The sequence below is a fragment of the Onychostruthus taczanowskii genome, unplaced genomic scaffold, assembly GCF_017590055.1.
Source record: "Onychostruthus taczanowskii isolate IOZ18803 unplaced genomic scaffold, ASM1759005v1 scaffold16, whole genome shotgun sequence".
Taxonomy (NCBI): Eukaryota; Metazoa; Chordata; class Aves; order Passeriformes; family Passeridae; genus Onychostruthus; species Onychostruthus taczanowskii.
Window position 1 is genome coordinate 11958857 of NW_024498795.1, and position 27102 is coordinate 11985958.

The 27102-nt window shown below is 44.4% G+C and overlaps 1 protein-coding gene across 2 annotated transcripts in view; it reads right to left on the minus strand.

The window, feature by feature from the left end:
• The window catches only part of KCTD1 (potassium channel tetramerization domain containing 1), a 67136-nt gene extending 46545 nt beyond the window's left edge, over positions 1 to 20591 (minus strand). Inside the window, exon 1 of one of the 2 annotated variants that reach the window (XM_041399432.1) lies at positions 20404 to 20591. Coding sequence is in view for 1 of the 2 variants with exons in the window: in XM_041399430.1 (XP_041255364.1) it covers positions 18322 to 20172 (1851 nt within the window). In the remaining variant the exon portion in view is untranslated. Of the gene's footprint in view, positions 1 to 18321; positions 20202 to 20403 lie in introns of those variants that run through there. The other variant, XM_041399430.1, reaches the window with a different exon arrangement.
• Between the last annotated feature and the right edge of the window lie 6511 nt (positions 20592 to 27102).

Below are 27102 nucleotides of genomic sequence, written 5' to 3' on the forward strand. Positions count from 1 at the left end.
ATAACTTCAGTAACAATCCCAAAGTCGTAGACTGTCTCAGCTATCTTCCATCCCATTACAAATACAGTAAACTAAACACTTGATTTCTGATGAACACCATCTTAGAGTTGAAGAACCAAAAGGGAATAGCTTGGGGAGAGGTTTACCTGTGGGGAAAGGGGCTAGAGTGGAAGGATCAATGGCTAGATTTTGTTTTTCAGCAGAAAAAACAGATCTTGTGATTTCCACCCACACTGCTTTGCACAACGAACAGAACTTCAATCCAGAAATCAACAGTGGGTGAGGGTATGTGTGTGCCTTATTCCACACATTTGAAAAGCAGCATGGAATGAGGTGTGGCAAGTGGAATTCCTGACTCCAGCCCTGGCCAGGAAAGATGGCTTGATGCCAACCACACCATGAAGGTCTTGTCATCTAAAATTCAACTAAGTCCTGAGGTGCCCAACACTTTCTCACACTGAGGTGTGCCACAGACACAGAAAGAACTTCTATCAGACTCACAGGGTTTGATGGCCACATGAGTCTTGCCTGCCACATGCTTGCTTCAACAAAACCTCTTAACCCATCTCACAGTGAGGAGTCTTACAAAGTGCTCAGCATCAAGTAGCTCCACCAAGAATAGCCACACTCCTGCCAACAGCAGCCTGACTTGACCAGAAGCAAGTCTGGAAGTTTCTATGATGCTGACACTGTGGAATCCAGTAATAAGGATGGAGGTTCACCTCGTGAGGGCACAGTGAAGCAAGCCAGGAGGTTCATCTAGGACTAAGAAACCCAGGAGAAATGTGAATGCATGGCTGAGCTTAAGCAGTAGCAGTTACATTATAAATGGTTTTAAACACGACAAAGGAATGGAAGATAAGCAGACAAACTCTAATACTCATATGCAAATTAGAATCAATGATGATGATTGATTTTTAGAAAGGTTCTAATGATACAATGCCAAATAATTCTTCCCACTTGCAGCCTGGCACCATTTAGTGTATATTTAACTTTTAAAAAAAAATTGAGTATGTTTTTTTCTTCTCCCCCTTTTTCCATGTTGACGCTTGTTTGCATTACATCTATTTTGAGCTAAATTAAATAGGAGAAGCAGAGTTTTGATTCAGTAGTAGCAATAAATGGGGTTAGCCTGGCATTGATCTGTGTAAAGGGGCCAAAGCTAGGACTGCCAGAAGCAAAACATGGTCAGTGAACTCTACAGCACAAAGAGTGACCCTGCAGCTGAATTCCTAGCCCTGATTACAACAGAAAGAGACTTGCTTTCCTGAACAAAGAGTATTTCAGGCAGCAGATTAGCAAGAGAAAGTCTACTTGCAATGGCAGTCAGAGGAAACTGACCAAAATTAAGAACCACAGCAGACTGGAGGATTTGAAAAAGCCTCTGAACAGTCCAAAACAAATGCCTGCCTTACTCCACGTTTCTTGTATACCATCATCAAGTCCAAATGCTGAAGAAACAATATTTTTCTTTTGCATCTCAGTTAAATAGCTTTAAGTTAGTAAAGCGTGCAGCAGGGAAGATGAGCCAAAATCTTGTTAAGGATAACATGCCAAAAAAGTTCCCTTGAAGACTAAGAACATTTATCTTGCAGCACTACAGAAAGGGCAATCACATTTACTCTAAGAGGAAAGGCCCTTTTTATAAATCACGCCTTAAATTCAGCCAGCAAATTTGCACAGAAGAAGAATTTCACAATCCTTAGGAAACACGGATCAAATTTGCTCGCTCTCTGGGTGTTTGTGCTGTTGTGCAATGCAGAACAGGGAGAGCACAGCAGTAAATCTGGCCTCATGACTACCAAGTTTAATCACAGTTTATCTACGATGGAGAACAAAGTGCCTCTTATTCCCACTGCACTGCGATCCCACCAGACCTCAAGCCAAGCAGGGTCGGTTCAGGCCAGCTTTTGGCTAGAGGCTGGCAGAGCACTGGAATCAGCCATTCCGAGGTTGAAGCAAGCTCACGTCTCACTTCCAGCGAGGCCAATTCACACAGGAGGAGCACACAAGGTGTTGGGTACGCAGTCATCTCTAGCAGCACCTTCAGCCACTGCTCCCAATGCTTTGGCAGGTCCTCTGGCTATTCACAGGTCCTGCACACAGTGAGAAGCTGGCAAGAAGCACAGCCCTGCCAAGTGATCCAAGGCTGTTGAGCAGCAATGTTTCTTTTATCCTCATTTTTTAACCCAGGACATTTGGGTGACATGGTGCAGCATGCCCAAAGCTCACCCATGCTGGAAATCCTGAGGCAGGGCTGATGCCCAGCAGTGCAGCCCAACTCCTCAAGCTGGCTTCACCAGCAGCAGTGGGGATCTCAGCCCCCAGAGCAGTGACAGAAACAGAGCAGCACTCATTATCACTGCTTTGTCTTTCAACCTATTTCTTTTCCATATTTTACATGAGCATTTCCTTAAAAACAAGGATCACAAAACATTGAGTCATGTCAAATCCTTATGTATAAGCTATTAAAGATCTTCAGCCCATTTTCCCTGCACAAAGTCCCATCTGCAATTTTTGCTTGCTTCTTTACCAAGCAGAAAGAGGCAAGGTGGAGACCCACAGAGGAAAGGGGGGAAGGTTTAAAGAGTCTGTTGGCATACTGACAGCCTGCAAAAAATTAAGTCAGAAATCTGCAAGACAGCACCTTGTTTTTTTTAATGCTGCTTGTTTGGTTCGCCACTTTTAATAGGGGTTGATTACATCCCTCTTGAGTTTTGCGGTGGCTGCAATGTCAGAGTGTGGGACATGGCTGTCATGACTGGGAACTTGCTGACTGATTTACAAGAACACACAAAGCCACATAACCAGAAGATTTTTATTATTCACTCATGTTCTGAATGTTCCTTTCACCTTTCATGGAATAAATCTTGAGAAAGTGAAGATTTATTTCTAGTTTTAAATTCAGCTTCCCTTTTGTAGAAGGGTGCCTAAGCATAATATACCTTTGCTATGGAAAAATCACCCCACAATATTCCTCTGAACAGCTCGAGGTCAATATACCTACATTGGTAAGAGCATCTTAAAATTGTCATGTTAACTGTTTAGTGGGCAGTGAGCCATCTCAAATAGATCAGTTCATTATTAAAAGTGGCAATTATTGTAAATTATACTCTTCATAAGAGCAGCTACCTAAGCTTTAAATATGTTATGATACTTCCCTGACCATTCCCTTTAAATGGGGATAGCTGAGGGCTCAGACATCATCATGCAGCAAATAGCTGTGCAATTTCGGACAACTCTTTTTTAACCACTCCTCTCCCCAGGGCTACCACCCCCATAGCACAGCTGGCCAAACAGACTACATGCCCCTGCCTCCTCTTCTCCAGTTCACAGAATAAACATGGCAACTCAATTTACCAGTGACAATGACAGCACCCAAAAAATACTAATCCCTTGACCGGGAGATTTGTTGTAGCTGCTGAAGTGCAGGCACATGGTTCCTTTTGCTGACTCCACAAGGGAGCAAAAGCCTTCCACAAAGGAGGAGGGCAGCCGAGGGCAGTAACATCAAGCTAAGATTTGCCAGGGCTTGTCTGTCAGAGGACAAAGTTTTGCATTTTAACCACTTTTGGCACATTCCACATTTGGTATTTTCAGGAGCTTTCTAGGATGTTTATGAAACAACTGCAGGGTAGGCAAGTAAATTGATGGCGGCACAAAGAATGCCTTCCCACATTCTTCTCCCATGCTCCTACCATTGAAGTAAATGAAGATGTAGTTTATGTTTCTGTAATTACAGTTTGTTAAAAGGAGAACAGGTTGTTAAGTTATGGTAAGGAGCCCATGAGCCTGTCCTCTGCTTTTAATACCACAGCAATGTAGATTTTACTGAATAAAAAGACCAGTCAAAACATTACTCAGAGAGGATCTACACTCTGATGCCATCCAGCATAATCTGCAATAGTCACATTAATCAAACCAATCAATTGGAAATTGTTCTTATGAGAGCTGTTTTAACATAAGTCAACACTGTCAAGTTTCAGTCATCTAATATTTACTGAAAGGATACTACTACATATTTGCTCTATGACATTTCTGTACCATACATCATCAGCTGTTTCCTTTTAATCCTGCATTTCCCCCATTAAATACTGACAGCATTTATACAGCCTTGTAAAGCTCTAGTACAAAAGAATAAGCCACCAGAACTTTTCCCCATACATTACTTACCAACTTAACTATGTAACACAATGTGAAAGGTTTATGCACACCAGCTGGATCTCATTACAGCTACGTTTCTGTCTTTTTAAAGTGTACTTTATCTGGAATATTGAAGTCCCTTAGAATTTCACTTAAAAATACTAAGCTGACATACACACAACTCTTTACTGCAGGATGCTAACTCAGTAAAATCAAACCTGTGGACACTAATTTCTGGAGTTTAAAATGCATCAGGTTCAATTCAAATATCTGAAGCCAAATGAACAGACACCTCAGCCTAATTCAGCCTTCCCCTCCTAACCATCACTACAACTAGAGTTGTACAATACGAAAACCAGCAAGAAAAGTGAGAAAGGAAGAGTTGCAAGATAGCATTGATATCCCGACCGATGGGTGCTAAGGCTCAGAGGTACACCAGCTTTATATAGCAAGATACATCTAAAAAGCAGGAATCTGAGCTGTGATGAACTCAATAGGAAGACGATCAAAGAGTTTGCTAAATACCCAGATGAACCAAAGAAAGCTTGTCAAACATTTTGGTATGACCAGTTGAGAGATTCCTGTTCATTCGCGAGGCAAGAATTGTGGTTTAATAAAAGCATAGAACAAAACCAAGCATAAAAAACATCATGTGCAGTGATTTTATTTTTGTTGTATATTTGACTGTAATTACTGTCTTAAGTACTTTAATTGCCTGGCATCTCCTCAAGTACCTTGCCTGTGGGGAGGGGAGGCAGGGCAGTTTACAGTTTGTTATTAATGAATGAAGTACAAACAAGTTTACCTTGTCTGTAATCAACGTTCCCATCAAAACAGTTTGAGAGGAAAATGTAAAGGGGTCCATACATCCCACAGGCCCAATGTGACTCTGTTAATATCTGCTTCTCAATGGTTAATGTGCTTCTGACATGTCACATCTCAGAGGGAGAAGTGGCAAACATCTTTGTAACACCCACATGAAAAGCATCACCTATCTGTCTATTTGTGTTCTCTTCTACAGACATCTGCTCTTGGCCACTGATATGGGGATGGGGTATGGGGACAGGCCCCATATGACCTTCCTTGCATGCATTTTAGGTGAGAAAATGGGGTATGCAAGCAAATCTGTAGGGTCAATTATAATAGTGTTGGAATGACACACATCCAGCCCTTCTTCACTGGAAATAATTTTTGCCTGGAGTGGAAATGGAGTGGAAGGAAACAAGAATAAAATATGAGAAGCAGCTGACACGGGATAAAATAAAATATAATTGTCTGCTTCATTAAGAAATTATTAGAGACAAGAAGCCATAAGTAAAAGTCAGTGAGTTATATGAAAAAGATGGTAAAGCCAGGAGGATGGAGAAGCAAACTGCTATTTTTCACAATTAGTGAAAGACACGGAGCATAGAAATTTGGCCATTAGTCTTGTTTTTCCACTGAAATTGGTACAGAATTCTGTTGCTTTGAGGTAACATCACATCACAGCCTAGCAGACCACCCAGGCAGGAGGTGCACCACTGGCAGAGCAAGCTTTCTCCTGTGGCTGTCACCCTGTCTTGGTGAGCTGGTCAGGAGCTCACCTCTGGGGCAAGAGCAACTCTTCACCACCCAGGCTGCCAACAGCAGGGACAACCAGCGTGAGTTCAGTAGCTTCCACTGCAAGGACACTTGCCCACTAAGACCCAGACTGAGACTGCTAATTTTCTCACAAGTCACCAAAAAATGTGCTTTAGGAACAGCTAACACGCTTTCCATTTTTACAGATGGGGACCTTTTTCCCCACCCCCTTTTGTTTTTTTGACTCTTTCACTAGTGCAGCCAGAATAACATCTCTGCCATCTATCTTGTGCCTGCGTACAGCCTTCCATTAGCTGGTACAGCATCTCCAACATTGTCATCTCCTGTGTCTTGAAACACAACTTACTTTGGTGGCACTGTCGCACTGACATGCAGGCAGCACACTTGTTGCTCCAGGGAGGCTTGATGTTGTGGTGGCCACTTTTCTCCACAGTTAAACACAATTTTCAAGTCACAAAATGACCAGCATATTTGACAGTTTCTCCAAAGTACATTCCTTATACAACTGTGCTCAAAGCATCCTCCTATCATTGTTAAAAAACGATCTGATCTGATTGCTGATCAGATGAACGTCCTCTTTAGTAAGTTTCTTATAAAATGCACAACCATGTATCTTGATGTAGCTGCATATATAAAGCATGAAATCAGACCCTGTACATTTTGATTTGAACCTCCTACTCATGCAGATGCATAGGCAGAAACTTGATAGAAGAGATCATAAAAGTTTAAAATATATTTATGAAAAAAGTGGAGCACGGTATGATAGCAACTCAACTTCTCAAGAATGGGTTGCTGAAAGCTAGCACCCAGCCATCTACCTACCAACAAGAAATTCCTGACTTCTCAGAGCTGTGACACCATGTGTTTCCTTAGGGGGAAAAAAAAAAGTGTTTTGATCAAGCACAGTGCCGAGGCATTTAAGGTTGTCATGTAACATGAACTGACTACACAGGAGAAATTCAGGCATTACCATACAGAGAATAGACTAGCATGCACAAGTCATTTTGGATGCAGACAGCTATTCATGCAAATAATTCAACAATCCTAGTATTCCACTAGAAAACTGTGAGTCAGATTAAACCTGGGAAAAACAAGACACTCCAACTGTCTCCCCTCGACCCCATACACTTCCCAAGTGCCCTCCCTGTTTGGCATCCAGGAGGGATGAAGCTGTCTTGGAAAACAGGAACCCACCGGGGTTCTTCTCAGGAATTTTATGAAGTAGCTTAAGGATTAAGAGAGTTTATGACTAGCTTCTACAGTGCTCTGATCAAAAACATGCTTTCCCAACTTCCTCAGAGAGCTTTAATAAGATGCGAATGAGAAATTGATCCAGACACTTTAGTTTATAAGGAGTATTTCAAGTAGCTTGAGGAAACTACTTTATTGTCCATTAGGCATAAAACCAAACACAATGCTTACAGGCCATTTTACCACCGTGCTGACAGCAGATTTCTTTCAGAAAACATACCCAAGAACCAAGGCTTACTCCAACACAAAACTCTACAGGAAACCACTGTTTTAAATTTCACATTTTTGAAGGTTAAGGAAAAAAAACCTTTAGATTTTAGTTCCCCTAAGAGGCAATAATACAACTCACTTAATTTAAGTCCCACTCACTTTTTTTATTAACTTACTATATAGTTGAAGAAAACTCAGACTTCCCTCCCTGCCCCTTAACTGTTCTTTTATATTTTCCTCTAGCTGTTCTACTTTAAAGAAAAATATGCACAGTTCTTTGCCATCCCTCTGGGTCCATCTTTTCCTTGATCAGATTTTGTTTCAGTCCACCTACTACATTTGTTATTTAGCATTACGAAAGAAGAATGGTGGTTTTTCCCCCTTAATTTCTTCCTCTAATTTTAGCCCTCTCCAAACAGAGACATTATTTTTTGCTCCTTGAATCCATTAAACTAATCCAGCAGAAGCACACTGGCATACAGAAGTTAATCTAATTCCCCAGCTGATATGCTGCAACAAGATAGTTGGTAAGGTATTCTCACCCTGCTTTTCCTCCCCTTTTATTTTCCATTTCAACTTATTACTTCCATCTCTTTCGTCTCACAAAGTAATCATGCTCTGCCTTCAAAATCCTGCTAGCTCCGTTATTTAACCTTTGTGGCCGCCAGACAGGTTGAAAAGCTCACATCTGCTCCTTTCCCCTCCTAAAATCTACTCCTTTCAGATAAAGTAAATAACAGCTATTTCAGACCACTATCATTAACATTAAAGACAAAGCTTTTCAGGGTGGGGCTTTTTTGGAGCTTTTTGATTTTATAATCAAAAAACTGGGGTGAGAGGGAAGACATTTTAATTTTTCCTTCTAGCATTAGTTCCCTTTTTGGGATGAGAGCCTGAGAAGATTCCAGAACCCTGAGCCACAGGTGGGGCTGCATGGCCACAGCTCCAGTGGCAGTGCTGTGGCTGGAGCCTGAACCAGCTCCCTGCAGGAGGGAAGGGACACGGAGGGCACTGCCACCCCCTGTGCCAGGCCAGGGGCAGCTGCTGGCAGGGTTAGGGTAGCTGGGTATCTCTGGCAGCTCCGCTGCCAGTAATCTATGCAGAACAATGCCACAACACCACGACACCAGAGCATTTCACAGCAACTAAGTTGGTAAGATCATATCCCTGTAGCAAAAGAAGCGTCCAGTCAAATCAGTCCAGCACTTTACAGAAATAAAAATGCCTTAGTAAGTAAGAATAGTCAGCTGAGTTACCAAGCAGGAGGAGGAGGAGGAGTGTGTTTTGCTGTTTTAGGAAAAATTTGGACATGGGCTTTCTGTATTTAAAAAAAAAAAAAAATTCTCATCTATTTTATTTTTTTCCTGGAAAGATACATATTTGACCTGATGCCTTTGTATCTCTCAACAATTAAAACAACATACACAAGCTTCTGAATATTTCACATGACAATCACAGTTACTACCATATCATTATCCTGTGCTGCAAATCCAGCCTACTATTACATTCATGATCCTGATTATATCCACTGGCAGTCTGGAAGCGAATATACTGAGACTGAGAAAAATGGAGTGGTTAAATTCTACTTTAGCACGAGAAGGAGAGATCTTTTCTTAATGTATTACCACAATGAACTCTGAAGTGTTGAATTATCCTCCTCTGTACCATGGGGATAATTTTGCCAGTTACACAGTAGTGTAGTGCTACTTCCATACATCAATACAATGCATTAGCAACTCAACGAATATTACATTTAGTATTGAGTCACTGTACATTCTACATGTCATGCTCATTTTGACACATTTGTACTTCCTAGTTTGAATAAACCTCATTTTCCTTAGCTTTTTAAAAAATTCCTGACTTTTGATACTTTCCAATGCCTAAACCTGAACAGAACAGCTTGTATCTAGAGTACTGCCAGTGGAAACAAAAAAAAACAAAATTGTATTCAAGTGCATCTCAAAAGTAACACACAAAGTCTCCCAAAAAAGGTAACTTACAAAGACTCCTAAGAGATAAAACCAGTAATAAGGTTACTTTGAAAGTGTGTCAAATACCCCAAAAGGAAGGCAAAACTACAAAGTTCTGAAAGGACATTAAAGTTATTTTTGCTTTTCAAAAATCAAACTGTAACTGTGTTACACATACTGCTCTGGATTGGCAGCAGCTTCAGAAAGCTGATTTTGCAGCAGTTTGAGGCTGACACCGAAACCACGTTAGTCCCATTCTGCCTATTTTATTTTCAAATGGTTTTGGGGCAGGGGGGAGGGGGACTTGGAAGGGAACAGATTCAAAGGCTGAGAAATTTTGCATTGCCATCCCTGCTAAGGAATATAACTTTTTCAAGTGTTTGTGCTGGGGGAAAAAAACCCAAATCATATTCTTACCAGATTCATTCAGTTCTAGAGAACTTAAGTTTTCCTCACATGGTTTCATGGACCACATAGCTTTGCCTTATCTGCTCTTCCTCAAAGAACAATTACTTTTCTACTCTGAAGTCAGTCAGTCACTGATCAGTGTGTACTTTCACAGAAAGTGTTTTGGTTTTTGTTTTTTTTTCCCCTAAGAAACTGTATTTTCAAAGATAATCAGCAAGATACATACTTCAGCATTACTAAATTAAGAGACAAGTGAAAATAAACTGAAAAGCTCAACAGGTTGTTCTGAACTGCTGATTAGGCAAACCGTGCATGCTTAGAGCATCATTATTTCCACCATCCCTTAAAAAAGCATTTTAAAAACTTGAGCAAAATGTGAGCCTGGTCTTGAAATAGTCTAGGGAGAGCTTCCAGAAACTACTGTATCATGACAAGAAAGACACCATATTTTCTAAACCCAAGCTGGAAACTAGTACTGATCAGCTTGATAAAAGCCTACAAAAAGCATCACCACAAACAGCCAGTATCACTGTCATATCTGAGATAAGGCGAATAGCATGCAAGCTTTTTTTTGTGACTAGCCAATGCTGCTAGTTATAAAATCATTAGAAACACAGGAAAACCCTCAAAAAGGCAATCAGTTGAAGCAGGCTCCCTCTTTATCTGAATTTCAAACAGTTTGTACTACAGCCATAGGATTCTGTTAGGACATCTGTGCTCCCATTTACACTTTCCAACTTGTCAACCCAACTCTCAGCTAGGTCCTCCCAATTTGGCATCAAAACTAGATGGGTTAATTATAGCACTTCAGATGACTCGAATTCTTCTGAATGGGGCAATTCCAATACAAGGGAAGGAATTTATCAGGCATGTCACAGGTGAAACAGCCAGCCCTTGTTGAGAAGGAAGGAAGCTATTTAAGTCAACTTCATCTTCCTTGCTTCTCCTCTTCAACACATTTCAGACAAAAGAGTCTCAAGCCATCCCAAATAGAAATGAAGTGAGGAGGGCAACACAAGCGGATTTCCGCTTCTCTTTCACGCTAAACCCACACACCCATGCTCCCACCCCCACACTGGCCAGACACACCACACGCTTCTGCTGCTACTTCTCCAGGGCAGCTTTCAACCAGAGGATGCTCAGCAATTAACCACTGGTGCTACTGAGCCCAAGAGTTTCAGTGCTGTCCCTTGGTGTGCACTGCAGACACCTCACCATGAAAAAGAGCTCTCACCAGCAAGGTGAGGACATCTCCCATCCAGTCACCCTGCATCAGAGTAAGAGCTCAGTATGACTACACTGGATTTGAATGACTCAAAGCCAAGGCATCAGACACAGGATGCTGCCCTTACTGCAGACCAACCTCCCTCTGCCACTTTTGAAGCCTCCTAGAACCATACAGAGAAAAATCAACAGCAGCAAAAGAAGCAGCTAAAAATATCGTTGTGGTGAGTAAAAGCTCAGGATTCAACTGAAGGGTGTTGAGAAATCACTCTTGAAATTTTCCCAGCAATCTCTAATTTTGAATAAACATAAGCGCACACACACACACACACAAAAAAGGCTTAAAAGAAGGTGTTTTAGGGAAATTGTACATTTATGCATTATATTTCTGACAGGCTGACACAGAAGTACTAACAGAGTACACACAGGTGCCAATTGGCAGGGGAGTCTGAGAGCTGTGGCTCCTTCATTGGAGCTACCAAGCAGAAGAGTCTCAACTACACAGGCTCCTCTTCCTCTCACTCCTGATATCAAAAACCAAACTGAAACAAAAAACAGCATCATCAGACCTGGTCCCTGGGCACTTCGAGAAGGAGAGTGAGAAGTGAAGCACTGTGGTAGAGTTAAGCTCGGCTTAGAAATCACCCCAGCACCTCCACAAGACTTTTTGGATATGGAAACAGGAAAAGGAATGCCAAAATTCCTTTGGAAAGGAAAGCCAAAATTCAGCCTCACATCTTGCCTCCTATAAAGAGTTTTCTGCTCTCTTCCCTTTACACAGACAAATGCTCCAGCCCATGTTACCTGAACAGCACCTACCAAACAACTTCCCTTCCACCACGAGCTACCCCCACTACCAAAAAAGTTCCACTCAGCCCTCATCTCCTACACCCACCATGTAGCGTAGGTTTCCTACAGCTGATGACACTGTTTGAAGAGAAGTGATTACCTGTTTCCAGAAGTCACTAATGCATTATATCCAGACTACATGACCTATTTTAAGTAGCAAGAACACTGCAAACCACATCAGAACACTCAGGCTAGGATTCGAAGCAAGTCAGAAGTCCCAAGGAGATGCTAGCTCAGAACTGTGCTATATGGAGCAGAAATGTCCTAAACATACAGAGAAAAAAAAAAAAAAATCCATATATTGGTAAAGTGAATGGGGCTTTAAAATGTCATTCCATTTCCATTTCATTAAAATGATCTGTCCCAGCTACAGAAGTGTACTGGTGCACACCATAGGTAAGCTTATCAATTAACTAATAATTTATTGGAAATGTTTATAATACATTTGTGCACTACAATTTTGATTATTTTTGAAACTAGAAGTTGCATTAAGACCAACACATCAAAGACACTTGTTCTTATCAGGGATTAAGTCCTTAGCAAGTTTGAAGGTTTTCAGATCAACTAAAACTGGCTGAATGCAAAGCATGTAAATTTCTAAAAGCCCAGAAAAGCCATTTTTCCTTGTTGATAATCCCCAAAAAACAACCAGAACAGAATTCAATTGTACATCTTCCAATGTTACTTTCAGATCAAGGTATTACGAGAAGTTCCAATCCCTTCCTTATTCCCCATTCTAATGCCTAGAAGAATCTGAAAGCATTCCCTGGAAACATGATTATATATTTTTACTGTCTCAACACTAATAAATCTCTTCCACATCAGATAACATGCAGTTACCAACACTTGTCCCTTGAATCCAAAATATGATAAAAAAATTATCTTGCACGTACATATTTGGCTTCATGCCCTTAACAATTTCCTTCTGAAAAGAAGGGTGTATTTGTTGCTTCAGAAACAGAAAAGCAAAATAATAAGAAAGGACACAGAGAAAAAGATGAACAGAAGGGTTTCGAAAGTGACTGAAAATCTACAACATCTCTAATTAGGTTCCAGCTTCGAACACAATAGTGGGGGTACCATGGCCTGTTATCAAGTTTATAGCCAAGGGCACAAGACAATACAACCCCACATTCAATTTAATTACAGCCTATGGCTTTTGCAGTAGTGGTATGTTTCAAAGGGTTTAAGCACTCATTTATTTCTACACCATACATGAAATAAGGCAGCTCCCTGTCACACAGACTCACCAATTAGACTGAGCAGTTTCTGATCTCTTGCTCTCTAGAAACAGAGCAGTGGGCAATGGGAAATCTTTTACAGGATAATCACAGAAGACTTTTTATATATATAAAAAAAATCAGCTCTCTGCTGCCTTTAAGCTTGTGCATTTTATCTTTGATGTGCAGAGAGTACCAACATAGTCATTTCAGATTCTATAGGATGTAAAAGAGTGTCAAAATACAGCAGCACCTTCAGTGATGGTTTTTTTTTTTTCTCCTGATTGTATCACAGAAGTCATATTCATTTGAGCTACAAGGAACTGGTCACCTCTTGCATTCCTGCCATCTCTGAAGGCTGGATAAAGCAAGTTCTCCAACCAGCTCATGTGATGCAACTAAATAAAATTAGTCTAACTTGTAAAAAGGAAAAATATTTTGAAAAATTAAGTGATAGTAGAAATCTGAAACAGTTGCAGCATTTAATACCTCCAACATAACATGCCAATGCAACCAAGAGGACCTACAAAGAGAGTATTAGACCTTGGAATTAGCTCCACAGCCATGATTCTAAATACATGTATCAAAACACCACTCTTGGATCTGCTCTGAAATACTCTCCCAAGTCACCTTAAATCAACTCCCTAACAGCTGATTCAACATGGACCAACCTCAGCCAAGGAAAGAAAAACCAATTCCCTTCATTCCTTTCAGAGCATGTACTGCCCCCAAAGCTGTATATAAGATCACTACACCTAATTTCTATTCTGCTTGTCTTATACTCATCTTGGGAAACACTCACATGCCTACCAAACTTCATGTTCATTTTAAGGAATGTAGCCTGGGATACCCTACTTTCTTAAAAAGAAGAACCCTATCTCTCTTCAACAATCTTTAGAAGCACTCAGTTACTAACAACACTGACTTCCACCCAAAAGAGCAACAGCCAGGATTCCTGCATTTCAGTATGGAGTTTGATAAGAAAGCTTTGGGGACCATACTTGACACCACTACTACCTTATCCCCCTGCCCTCCAAGGATTTCAGAGGAATTTTGATGAGTATCAGGTAAAATAGATCCTTCTACAGTTCTACTTTCTACATCTGTAATTTAGCAGAAGACGAAAAATCTTCCTCATTAAAAAAAACCTGTAAGTAACAAAGTAACAAACAGCAGTCTGTAAGTTACATACAGTTTCTTAAACCATAGATTAAAGTTTCTTTAACCCTTACCTTCTACGATTTTAACCTCAGTGCTTCTCTTAAAAAAGACACCTAGCAAATTGTGGATTTTCTTGCAACCTGGGATAATCCAGTAATCAAAGAGAAGAGCAGTAACTAGGCAATAGGGCAGCCAGCACTAACCTCTGAAACCTGATCAATAGCAGTACTGTCACAAGAACTAACAAGGTCTTTAGCAGTCATCAGTCTTAATAGCCACTGTACTTCAAGCCCTTAAGATAGGGATATTGCCGCATCTATTACCCTGGTAGAAATAAAGCCTAGCATCTTTACACCACTATCCTAAGCGTCCTTCCCTGAAGTTACCTGATGAATTCTCCTGCCCTGCATACCGGGAAAGCACCTACCAACGATTCTGGTCAGAGTACCAGAGATACTTTTACAAAACACAAGTCTTTTTTCTGGCCATTTAAGGAATGTGCAGGATGTTCCCAGATCAATTTCTTATCCACTTCCTCCAAAATCCAAGACTAAAAAGAGTTGGACTTGTTAGCTACTTTTGATTTGCTCCCGGTTGTGCCTACTGTCTACTTATATTCCTCATGTGCTATTGTTCTGCCTTCTTTTGCAAAACCTGCAACCAGAACTAGATTTCTGGTTCAGGTCAAAGAAAGCCCTTCAAAGAGAATGTAAGGCAATGAAAAGGCATGTGCCAGATCAAAAGACAGCAAAAAGGGCAACTCTGAATTTAAAGCAGAAGGAAAAAAAAAAAAAAAAAAAGAAAAAGAAAAAAAGAAGAAAAAGGCATTTCAGGATTCCCTGAAACAGCTACGACAAATGCGCATGGATCAGATTTTAATGGCCAAGCTTTTGGTATATATCTCAATAGCTAATAAATTCTTCACAAACAGGACAGAGAAACACAACAGAGTTACAGAACAAATGTAACCAAAGCATTTGCAAGTGACTGGCAACTCTCCTCCCCCCTGGCAGAGGTCAAACTATTTTCCTACACCTATTTTTGGGTATTACTACTGTAGTAAGTTCAGCATGTACCAGATCTATAAAACCCAAAAGCTACCACCACATTGTAGCATCAAAAGTTCAAGCTTTAGCTATTGTTCATCTTTCAGCAACATGGGAGATGAACAACAGCCAAATTACATCTCTCTGTCATCAGCTTGAACTGAAGTACTGCTGTCAGTGGCAGGAAAATTGCTACACTTCAGAGCAAATAAGGACTGAAAAGAAAGTTGTGCCATGATGGCAGTGCTGTATGCTTAAAATACGCTATAAATGCTGCTCTTAAGACTGAAACCTAAAGCAATAGTTGGATCAAGACAAACATTTAATGTACCTTTCCTGAGCTCTGGAAGAGGCTCCTACAAACTCAGTGTTGAAAAGACAATTTGGGGCTAAACAAAAAATGGGAGCTACAACACAAAAGCATAAAATTAACATTCTTGCCCAGATAGTCAATGCAAATTGAAGATACCCCATTTAGTACTTTCATTTTCCAAACTTTGCTAAATGCTATTAAAAAAAAAAAAATCAAAACTCACAGTATAAGGAATATATGCTAAGAAACCCACACATTACGCCACCACTTTTTCACCACAGCATTGCATAAATCCATGAGTTCTGCACAATCTGCCCCCTGGAAGACTAATTACAAAGGCAACCAATAAACCACAAACTTATGACCTTCATGTTTTCAAGGAATCAGTAATGTTTGTCAACAGTGGAATTTAGTGTCATGGTACTTGATGAGATATATTCAGTAAAAAGGCCTAGAAACTCTTTGTTTATAATTAAGCAATAACGATTGAGGGCCGGGGCATTTCCTGGGGATTAATGACCAGGCTGGGAGAGCCAATGGCTTGAGGCAGTGCCTTGGGCCATTAACCTTAGCCAGTCATCAATTTCCCCAGGAAATGCCCTGGACCTCGATTAGTGTAAGTATCATAAAAGGTAGCTAGAGAGAAAAAGTTTAGCATTAACAGTCTCCCAAGGAAATCCATTCCACAGCCAGTATTTTTTCATTTTGTCACATCCCAGAAGTGCATAAGTTAAATCTGACACAAGAAAAATTGGTGACGAAAATGGGAGGGGAAAAAAAAAGACACTTTTTTTTTCCTATTAAAGATCTAAATTAATGAGATTTGTAGCAAAGGCAAGATTCAGCTACAAAAATAAGTGGGCACCTTGTTTAACTCATGAAATTGTGAATGGAAGCGAACGTTTCCACATAATTACTGATAAAACTCACATTGTCTACTTCTAGTACCCTTGCTGATTGCTCATCTTCTTTCCTGATACACTTAGGAAGAGAGCAGATGCCTGTGTACTCTATTTTAGCTATTTCTCCCTTTCTCCCCACAGCCCACTGTTAACGAGAATTACAGCTCCGAACGCTTCCCGTAGGAAGCTCAGCTTTGCAACAAACACTACAGCAGCTGCATTTCTCCTCGCCTAAGCTTTATGAAAGTGTGAAGGGATTTGCGGGCCAGGGTAGAGATAGAGTTCTCTAGTCTGACAACTGGAAGTACCAAGACACCTCATTTAACAGGTTAAAGACGCATACATTCCCGTGACCACTGACTGCTCTACCCAGTTCCCTCTTCCCATTCTGAGACGCACATGCAGCGCTCCTCCTAAAAAGCTGAACTGTGCCCGAAGTTTCAAAATTACTTTCAAGATCACTGAAAGCAAGGGGAAGAGGAATCTAGGGTTAAATACAGCGAGGAGCATTAGCTTTTACCTGAAATAATGAGCTAGAACAAAAACATTATCTGCACATCATCAAGCCTCCGAGCCATTCAGAGACACCAGATACACACAGCAGGGGATCAAGCTACAGTACTCCACTGAAGTGGTCCAAAAAAAGCCCCCCTGAAAGAAAGGAGAGGTCACAGGTATCTTAAAGAACATAGATGCTTATGCAGGCATTCACTGGGAGCCCTGCCCTCCCCCTCCCCACCCCAATTAGCCTTCAGGCTGGTTGATTAGTTGGCAAACTGTTTGAAAGGGTCAGTCTGTCCAGAACTGGTATTTCCACTCGGGAAACAGCTCAGGCATGTCCTATACCTGTGCCTGCCCAGCGCCGTGCTCCCTGGCTGACGGCTGCGATCTCTGTTATTACTTGACACAAGAATGTCAGAGGGGTTTTGTAATCACGTAGGGCAGCCAGCAGTAAAGTTCTTGCCTCAAACGCGGCATTTTATGGGGCACAACATAGCTGCGTACGCTTTACACATTTAGTTAGAATGGCTTCCAAACTTCAAGCCAATTGCAGAGGTGCTGTGAGGCTTTAATTGAAGTAATTTAGCTCCGGCGCTCAAACACCCGAGAGGAAAGAACTTTGGGAGGGGATGGGGAGCAGGCACCAGCACGTGCTGGCACACAGCGGAGGGGGCTCTGCAAGGCACACATCAAGGCACAGCTCAACAGCGTTTTTGACAACACCGTTTTACCTTAACGAAACACATCTAATGAATTTGGGCTCATTCCACAGCTGAGCTGCACCTAAACCCGTCTAATTGTGCTCTTACTGTATATTTCGCCACTATGGTAACTAATGCAACTAAAGGCAATTTGCCTCAAAAAAAAAAAAAAAAGAAAAAAAAAAGAAAAAAAAAAGGATCACTGCCAGGAAACAGAGCTATTTTAAATAAACAAATACAAGATGAATGCAATTGCCGTATTAACCCTCTTGTTAACTTCTGAAGTTTAAAATTACACCCTCATTACTAGTGTGTAATTGAGTATTCTCCCGGCTGTTTCTTGCATTTGAGGTTATTCAAATAGTTCATTAGCACATCAAGAACACCACACACACTAATGATACCTGATGCTCCTATCTACTATTCTGGCCCGACTTTCGTAAGTCACATCTCCCGCAAAAAGAGAAATACGAGAGGGGGAAAAGAAATAAAAAAGGAGGAAAAGGGGAGCCCGTTGGGCTGAGCTGTCGGTGCTGCAGCTGAAGGGGAGCATGGCAGCACCCAGGCACCATTCAAGTCCAACACCCAGGCACACAGTGAGTGGCCACTGGACCAGTGGCGGGGCATGAAGAGACTGGGGGGGCAAGTAAGTTGGATAACTCGCGTCCGGGCTCTTTGGGTGCCTGAAGAGTGAGCGTGACCCAAGAGCCACCCCAATGCTGGCAGTGTGCCTCAGTGCCCAGCCTTGGGGCAAGAAAGGAGGGGGGCAGTGCAGACTATGTGAGGCAGGGTGAGGGGTTGCCACTTATTTTTTTTTTTTCCTTTTTCTTTTTCCGGTTACCTGTGTGGGGGAAACAATAGCAGGTGAAACTACTGTGGGTGAGGTGGTGCTTCTGTGCCCATTTGCTTCGGGGAGGAGGTGAGGCAAGGGGTCATGTTTCACTGAGACCACCACCACGGCGGGCGCAGCGGCATCCAGGGGCTCAGCGGGGCGGCGGCAGAGTCTTTTTGGGGAGGCAGAGGGCCCACAAGCATCGCCGCCGGCCGCAGCCCCTGCCGGGAACACTGCCTCGTAGAGCGCCCGCTTGGCCGGGGCCACTGCGGCCGCTTCTGCTTTCACTGGCGCAGCGTCACTGTCTTTGGGCAGCACATAGGGGTTGGCAGCGGGTGGCCGCGGCCGAGGTCCACCATTGAGGGCGGCAGGGGTGTAGCAGCCCCCGCCAGCGGGGTGGTGGAGGAGGTGGTGGTGTTGGGGAGGGGGGTGGTGGTGGTGGGGTGGCTGCAGTCCTCCCAGCTTGGTGCCAATGCCAGCGATACTGTTGAGGGTGGCAATGGAGACGGCACCAATGCAGTGGTTGGTGTAGGTCTTGGAGAGCTTGGCCGCCTTGGAGAGCATCTGCATGCGGGTACCCAGGAGGTTCTTCCCGATGGCCTTGTTCTCATACCAGGTGATGTCACCCTCGCTGCAGTGGTCCCGCGGGCGCTGGAAGAAGGCCTTGCAGAGGGGGTTGCGCTTGGAGAGGTACTTGACAAAGCTGGCGTAGGGGCAGAACTCTGTGCCAGTCTCATACATACGAGGCAGGTTCTCCTCGTCGCTGCTCTCTGCCCGCTTCTTGCTCCAGGAGGACGAGCGCGACTTGTGGTAGGGCCCCAGCGCCTTGAAGTAGACGAACTTGCGTCCATCCTCATCCACGGCCAGCCCAAACGAGTCCTCCTCCAGCTCTCGCTGGTTCTCCCGACCCCGGGTGCAGAAGTACATGCAGGTCTCAAACCAGACCTTGTTGAGGAGCCCGAAGGGGCTCTGGGTGCTGAACACGCTGCACGTGTAGAGCTTGCGGAGGTCGGCGCGGGTGATGGCCTGCTTCTGCACCACCGGCCCCGCGCCCTGCTCCTCCAGCTTGCGGATGACAGCGGCCAGGGTGAGGTTGGCGGCGCGGAGCTCGGGGTCCTTGGTGAGGTCGAGGGTGCGGCAGTAGGGCGGCTCGTTGAGGTAGCGGTTGAGGGAGCTGCGGATGCTGATGAGGGAGGACTTGGAGTAGAGCTGCCCGCTCTTGGAGCGCGCCTCGGCGTAGAAGGAGCGCAGCACCCGGCAGAGCGCCCCCTTGTCCATGGTCTCGAAGTCGGGGCTCTGCGCCTTCTCGCTCAGGTACTCGCGGAAGATGCGCACGGCGTAGCGGGTGGCCAGCCGCGTGTTCTCGCTCAGCCGCGCCCGCTCCGGCCGCTGCAGCAGCAGGGCCGCCTCCAGCTCCGCGTCCTCCGCCGCCCCCCCGGGGCCGCCGCCGCCGCCGCCCCCCGGGGCAGCCGCCGCGGCGCCCCCCGGGGCAGCCCCGACGCCGCTGCTGCCGCCGCCCGGCGTACGGCCCGGGGCGGGCGGCAGCGGCTCCGTCTCCTCCTCGCCGTCCCACTCCAGACCCATCTCCTCTTCCTCCTCCTCCTCGTCCAGCAGCAGCCCCCCATCGGCTCCGTCCTCCTCCTCCTCGTCCCCCGTTATCTGCACCTCCTGGATCTCATCCTCCTCCTCGCCCTCCTCCTCCTCGCCGGCGCTGCAGTAGCGGTGCGGACGGGGGGCGACGCCGCGGCCGGACGGCCGGTCCCCCGCATTGTTCCCGCCGCCTCCGCCGCGTCCGCCGCCCCCTCCGCCGCCGCCGCTCCACTCTCCGCCGCCGCCGCCGCTGCCAGGCATTCTCGCCATATTGCCGTCTCCCTGCCAGTCCTCGGGCAGGGCGCATGCGCTATATTGGACCGCAGCGCTGGAGCGCTTTTGTGTTTTAATGACCTTCAGCTACCGGGAGGCAAAGCCGGGCTCTTAAAGGGGCCGCGCTCCCACTGGCGGCGGCGGGGAAGGGGCGGGAGAGGTTGGGATGGATGGGGAGGAGGCTGAGTCGCGCTGAGGGGGTACCGCGGGGAAGGGAGCGCTACTTACCGCGCCCGCCGCTCACCTCGGGTCCGTCCCGTCGAGCAGCGCTGATGGGCGCCGGGCGCGGGGGAGAACCGCCGGGCAGGTGCGCCCCGACCCGCAGGTTCCCCCGCCACCCCCGGCGCCCGTCCCACCTCCCCATCCCCGAAAAAGAAAGCACTCCGCGTGTGGAGCGGCTCTTTCGGTAGGGACGGACGGCCACCGAGCTGCTACGACGCCTCGCACCTCCTCATTCCACAGTAACTTAAACCCAGACCAAAAAGAAAAAAGAAAAAAAAAAAACACACACACACAAAAAAACAAAAAAAAAAAAAAAAACCCACAAAGCGATGAAAACAAAAACCCAAACCCCCCACACAAAAGGCTCGGGCTGTGCCTGTCCGCAGCACGGCTCAGACCTCGACAGGATGCTGCCGGGGAGCGGGCGGAGGACCCGGCCCCGTTCCCCGCCTGCCGTGCCGCCGCGACATCGCCTGCCGCCGACCTCGCACCTTTAATCGGGCGCCCGGATTTCGGTCGAGGGGCTCGGGAGGAGACGGACGCTCGGGGCATTGCATCCGTGCGCCTTGGCGTCCGCCCGGGAACAGCCAGCTGGGAGCCGCGGCGCTCGCTTGGCTTGCGGGAGCCCCGGCGAGGCTGGCTGCGGAGAGGGAGCAATAAGGACTCGGGGGCTGACGGGCGCTCCGGGCCGCCCTCTTGCTCGCTGGGGCTGCAGACCTTAGGGCAGCCGGAGGGGCCTCGGCCCCCCCGAGCCGCCGCTGCCTCCCATCGCGCCCGGGTCCTTCCTCTGCTACCCTCCTCCGCGATGGAGCAAAACCCGAGGGGACTCCCGCAACTGCGCCGGGGTGCAAAAAGGGCACTTTGCGGGTGTTCTCGCAGAGGGGAGCCCCGGAGCGGCGCAGCGCGGGCGGGGGGCGCGGAGCCCCGGCTCAGCCCTGCCCCCGCCGCCCGCGGGGCGCTCCGTCCCCCGCCCGGCTCTGCCCCGGGAAGGCGGCTGAGCTTGCACGCTGCCTTCCTTACTCTTCCTTCCCGGGAAGGGTCCTTGCCCGGTCTGGGATCGGGCAGGAACGAGGGCATAAGCCTACGGCCGCGCAGCGCGGGGAGAGGGAGCCTGTCCCACTCGGGACGGGAGGGAACGAGGTGGGTCCCCGCTGGTAGCACCCCAACTTTCCAAACCAAACTACCCCACAGAGCTCCCCGCGCTATTTAGCCGAGGCATTTCTTTTATTCGGTACGATGGAATAAATATTCATTACGACTGCTGGCTACACCTGAAATTATAGCCCTAATTGCAGAGCTGTTGGCCTGAGTTACCACATTTGCTGCTTACTCATCCGTAAGAATTGCTCAGCGCCGGGCCCCAGCCGTGGTGGTTCCTTTTGGGGGGGGTCGGTGCCCGCAGGTGCTGGGCGGTGCCGAGCCCTGTGGCCGCTCCCCCGGGGCAGAGACCGACGGCCACGGACGGGGCGGCCCGGACAGCCCCAGCTCCCGTCGTCCGGGAAAACGTGGGATGCCAAAGAAGGGATGTGCAAATTGTTGAGCAAATTAGGCCAATTCGAAATAAATAAGCACTGCGGGAAGAGAGCCTGCCACTCCCGGGAAATAATTGAAGAGAAACCCGGCACTGTTATATTGATGTAAGCCTGGAGTAATTACACGGAGGTCAAAGTTGTTGCACGCATTACAGAAGTTGTGCTCACTCTGTAGTTTGAGAGCGGATTATGTTCCCTCTTAGGTCGGTGGCACATGTATAAAATTCTGCATTTTTTTTTTCTATACACGTAAGAGGATATAAATAAGGAATTTTTTTTTCCCTTTCCTTGTCAGACTCTATCTGTAACCTAATCCTGAAACAAAGTTTCAAAGACCGTCCCATGAGATGGACCGAATGCCGAAACAGATAGCTAAAACAAACAATACCTTGTTGTGGTTAAAAGCTAAATGCCCCAGAAAAGCTCCTTTTAGGAGCTATTACAACCCACCCTAGAAGACAGATAACTGCAGGGCTTGCAGCGTAAACTTTTTTTACAGACATTATTTTTCTTTATTGCTCCTGTAAATGCTAAAAACTACGTGATTGGCATTGACCTTTGATTCTGTCTTACGGTCGTGGAAGCCACTTTTTTAAAAAGACCTTTTCAGAGCCATATGAGTGCAAAAGGTAATTTAATATTTTTTTTAACTTTAAAAAAGATGAACACCCGGTTGACAGCTTCTTTACTTGGATGTTAATTTAATCACCATTTTCTGATTACAGGAGGGGAACTATGTTGACAGACTTGCAGATGAATATGCAGCCCAGTATACAAATAGTAAGTGTAAAGGACATAAAGAACTTGCAGTGAGGTTGGAGGGGAAAAATGTATACAGAGCTTCCGTATTACACACGTCAACTGGAAGCACCTCAGCAGCCAGGGGGAATTTGGAGAGTAGCAAGTGAGGTGTTCAGAGTGCTGCAGGTGCCCTTAACTGGGAACGCACATGCATAAGTTATATACCTGTATAATCTATATGCAAATAGGTAAGATAATCATATACATATATGTTAACTTACCTATCTGTCTATGTTCCTAAAAATAGCATTTAGCCTAGTCAGTTGTATTCCAGAAGTTTGAATCCTATTGTTCAAGCTCTCCAGTTAGATAAGGTAATCGAACTGCATTCCAAAACTGACAGAGTTGCACAAGGTTGTCTAATGTGAGCTGGCATATAACATTAAACTTACATCCACTCCACCCTCCACGTCACTAATCAGAGGTTTATCCTGCCGAGAGCTCTGCGCAGGCAGAGACAGCATTCTACATTCTCCCCTAGGACTCAAGGTTTGAGGCTGATTATCAAATAGGTCCTGTCCGCACTTGGAGAATACATTTTATTACTGCTGTCAGTAAAGAAGATGTGATACCCACAGAACACTAATAATGGACTGGCCTCACTACGGATTATCCTTAGGACTACTTGGAGATCAGTTCATGTACCACAGAATGAGCCTGCCAGTTTAAAAACCAGAACAACCTCCTCCATGAGTCAGTTGGTTTATAATAAAAGTAGTGCTTGTTACCACATCAGCAAACAGTTTCAGGTCTTTCTTCACTTCTTTTTTAAGCTACTCTTGCCCCTGGCCTCGCCCCTGGCAAGCAGAGCTAGAGCTGTGTTCTTTGACAATCGGCTATTGTGCTGAAGCTTTCCACAGCTCAATCCTCCTTTAGACTAACAAAATCTACTTCGACGGTAGCCTCTGTAACTGGTTATTTCCTTACAGCCACCTAAACCTACATGCTTTGGCGAGTCTTGGTAGGTGTTTCATCATGACGCTTCACGAGGAACTAAACTGGAGTACCCCAAAAGTCAACAAGCAAAGAAAAACCATTGGGTCCGTTTGCTTCTTAGGATCCTGTCTAGGCATCTAGAAAAATTTGTTTAAAAAACACTGCTTAAAACAAGCTTTTGGGTTAACCCTAATGCTGGCCACCAGGCATTTTTAAAAGAAAATTACTTCTCCACGTACACTTTTACTGTTAGTTTAAATACAATAAACTTTTTTTTTTTTTTAAATGTCGTAATACGTTTTCTAAACACAAGATGTTTTCACTGTAGGGGCAGGCTATGTGGAAATTGGTATGAGAAATCCATATTGACACTACAGAACTAGAAGGCAAATAACACTTGGGACTCTTGGAAAATACACTTAGGGAAAAATCATGTCCTAGAAATCCTTCTCCCACCCAGAAACATGCAGTTTTGAGATAAGCTTTTTTAGCATTTCAGAACTGTCACTTCAAATGCTAAATCCATTTTTATTTTACTGTTTTATTTTTGTATATGATATTTCTTGTTGTTTCATTACTTCTTCATACTAGGGACAGCTAATGCTAGCATGTAGTGTGCTATAACAGATTTTAAATCTCCTTTATTTAAATATTTTTTCTTTTTTCTTTTTTTAGCATCTCCCATCTGTGTGGCAATGAAACAGCTTCATATAACTCAACAAAGGAGACATTGATTTAGTAAACTGAGGATGTATCCATCAGCACTAAGTTGCAGCTGTTCTTAATGGATTTGAAAATACAAAAGCTATTTCACCTCTTAGATTGTCATATTATGAAATGTTAGTGGTAGTTGCGCATATCAAAGGACCAGCCACCAGCCAAACCTTGTGAAACGTGAAGGCAGCATCAAGCCAGCCCCCTGTGAAGCTCCCCAAAGCCAACTGAAAGCCTATTTCCCTAGTACGCTCCTATTTTTTTTCCCCCCCACCCCGCCCCCGCAGGTATTTGCCGTTACTCACTCACTGCTCACTGCTATTTTTTTTTTTATCCTTTTACAAAAGCAATATTTCTGCTACTGAAGCCACGGTTTGTTTCCCAATTGCTTTGTTTTCAAAATCAACCAGAGAAAACCCAAGCCATCATCTTTGTAAGAAAGCATACATTTAGTGCTTGGCAAACTAAAAGGCAAGACTTTGCAAATCACCTTTATTTTCAATGTCAAGCAGCTGGAGCACTTTTGCTTCCAAAAATATGGAAGAGCTGTGTTGTCAGACAGCTTGGAGAGAGGCAGGTAATAAATTGCATTGTGCTGCATAAAGGTTTTAAGGGTCTTTTAAAATGTGCTGGAGGTAAGTTGCCAGGAGATATATTAATGCTTTTATTTAGCTGTATTTCAGTTCGTGTTTGTCTTTGCTTCTCTGGTGTTGAGATCACTTGAAACAAATTGGCTGGTCTGTGTGGCACAGTGGTAGCTGGCTAAAGTTGCTCTTGTGGTTGTCTGATCATTTCTACGAACTACTGATACCAAGCAACCTGGTGTGTTAGAGGCATAAAGTTTGTTCTCCATGGAGGCAGAAAGAGCTCTTTCTATCCAGGCTGATAACTGGTTGGTTTTTATTCCTTCTCAACTGAGTCCATACATTCTACATGAAAGTGAGGGAAGTTTAGAAGGACATAGCCAGTAACTCAAGAAAGGGAGCTCCAAAGAGAGGGATTCCTGTGAAATTACAAAGGTTACAGGTGTTGTAGCTCTACGTTTTTACTTTATAGAATGTTTTAAGCACTATGTAATAGAGCATAACTTTATGCTGTATTGGATATGGGGTTCTTGAAATCCTATTTTCTGATCATAATCTTCCAGTAGAAGTTTATTTGAAACTATGAGTTCTGGCTGGAAATCAGACTGGGCTGGATGAGGTCTAGAAATGCAGGGAGACACAACAGGTTATTTGATAACAAGGTCTGGCTAAGAAAACTCCTTAAACATTCCTTTAGGTAAAAAGGGAAAAAACCCAAAACCCTTGAATCCAAACAAGAATGTAATAACATGAGACTGAAGAAGTGCACTTTCCAACTTGCTTCTGTACTGTATGGATTTTATCTTGGTTCCTTTTACCTTCCCCATTGCATGACTCACATTTCCTGTGTTGCCATGAGGTGTGCTGAGCACTGATTCTTGCACAGGACAAGAGGTAGAGCTTTATACCCCATGCAACTTATTCACACCAGGCTTTTCTCAGAGGCTCCTCAAGGGACAGGACAACAGCTGGCCCGCAGTCCAGCATGGAAAAGGGAATCTTCTTTTGACCGTCAACTAGTGGCTTTAAAGCCTCTTTATAGAATGAATTCACTGTCAATATACTTTTGTTTTGATTTAGTGACTGAAATAAACTGATTATTCCCCTTTTCCACCAGTATTGTGTCTGTGTCATCATGAATTTGGAAATTCCCTTTCAGGTATTTATGTAGCAAAAACCCCAGTACCAATGGTCTGTCTTCTTGGATTTTCTCTTCTCAATTGAGTTATCTCAGCTGGGTTGACACAAACCCAATTTAAGCAACTTTAGAATTGTGTGAGTTCAAAGGAAGCCCACAGAGGGTGTAAACACACTGTTAAACAGTGTCACAGCCCTGCTCAGGCTGTCACCCAGACCCACCTTTCCACTGCTGTTGCATTTTAAGTTACACTAACTTGTAAAGCAGCATTCAAGTAGAAGGGCATAAATTCATGGGTCATATGAAAGAAGAGTGCTGGTATAAAAAAAGTATTGCAATGTTTACTGCCAGACCCCATCACCTCCTTTATCAGTGTGCTTTGTTTAATTCATACCAAGAAAAAAATGGTAGAAAATGTGGCAGAATATTAAAAAATAAGGGAAGTCCTTTATGCAAAACCTTTATGCATGAATTAAATGTTCCTACTGTATCTGTCTTCAAATGAAACTGGGGAAAAAGCCTCGGGATACTGTCAGGACTTTCATTTGAGGTTTAAAGCCAGAGGCCATAAAGGACCTTTCAGGTCTCTTTGCAGTTTGCACCTGCATTTTGCTGCATTTTAAGTTACAGAGAGCAAAGCCTGGAAAAGCAGAAAACCTGAAATGATTCAGAGAAAACAAAAAGAAATTTGATAAAGTTTAGTGAAAAGGACTGGATGTATTGGATGTAACTCTCTTTTTCCAGCATCAGGTAATAAAACAGATGAAAAATACCTTCTAGCATCTGGTAAGCATCAGTATTTTGTAAGAGTTTGACATTAAAAACATCCTAGCAAACCACTTCTGCAACTGTTGAGAATGCTTAACTGCAAAGCCTTTTTGTCCAGCCCTGAATTGTACTGTGCTTTGAATAGCCTTGCTTTTTCTATCTATGAAAGGCTAAGCTGGGCGTGAATCAAAGTTTTCTTATTTGAAGATCAAGGCTAAAACTCAATTTCTTT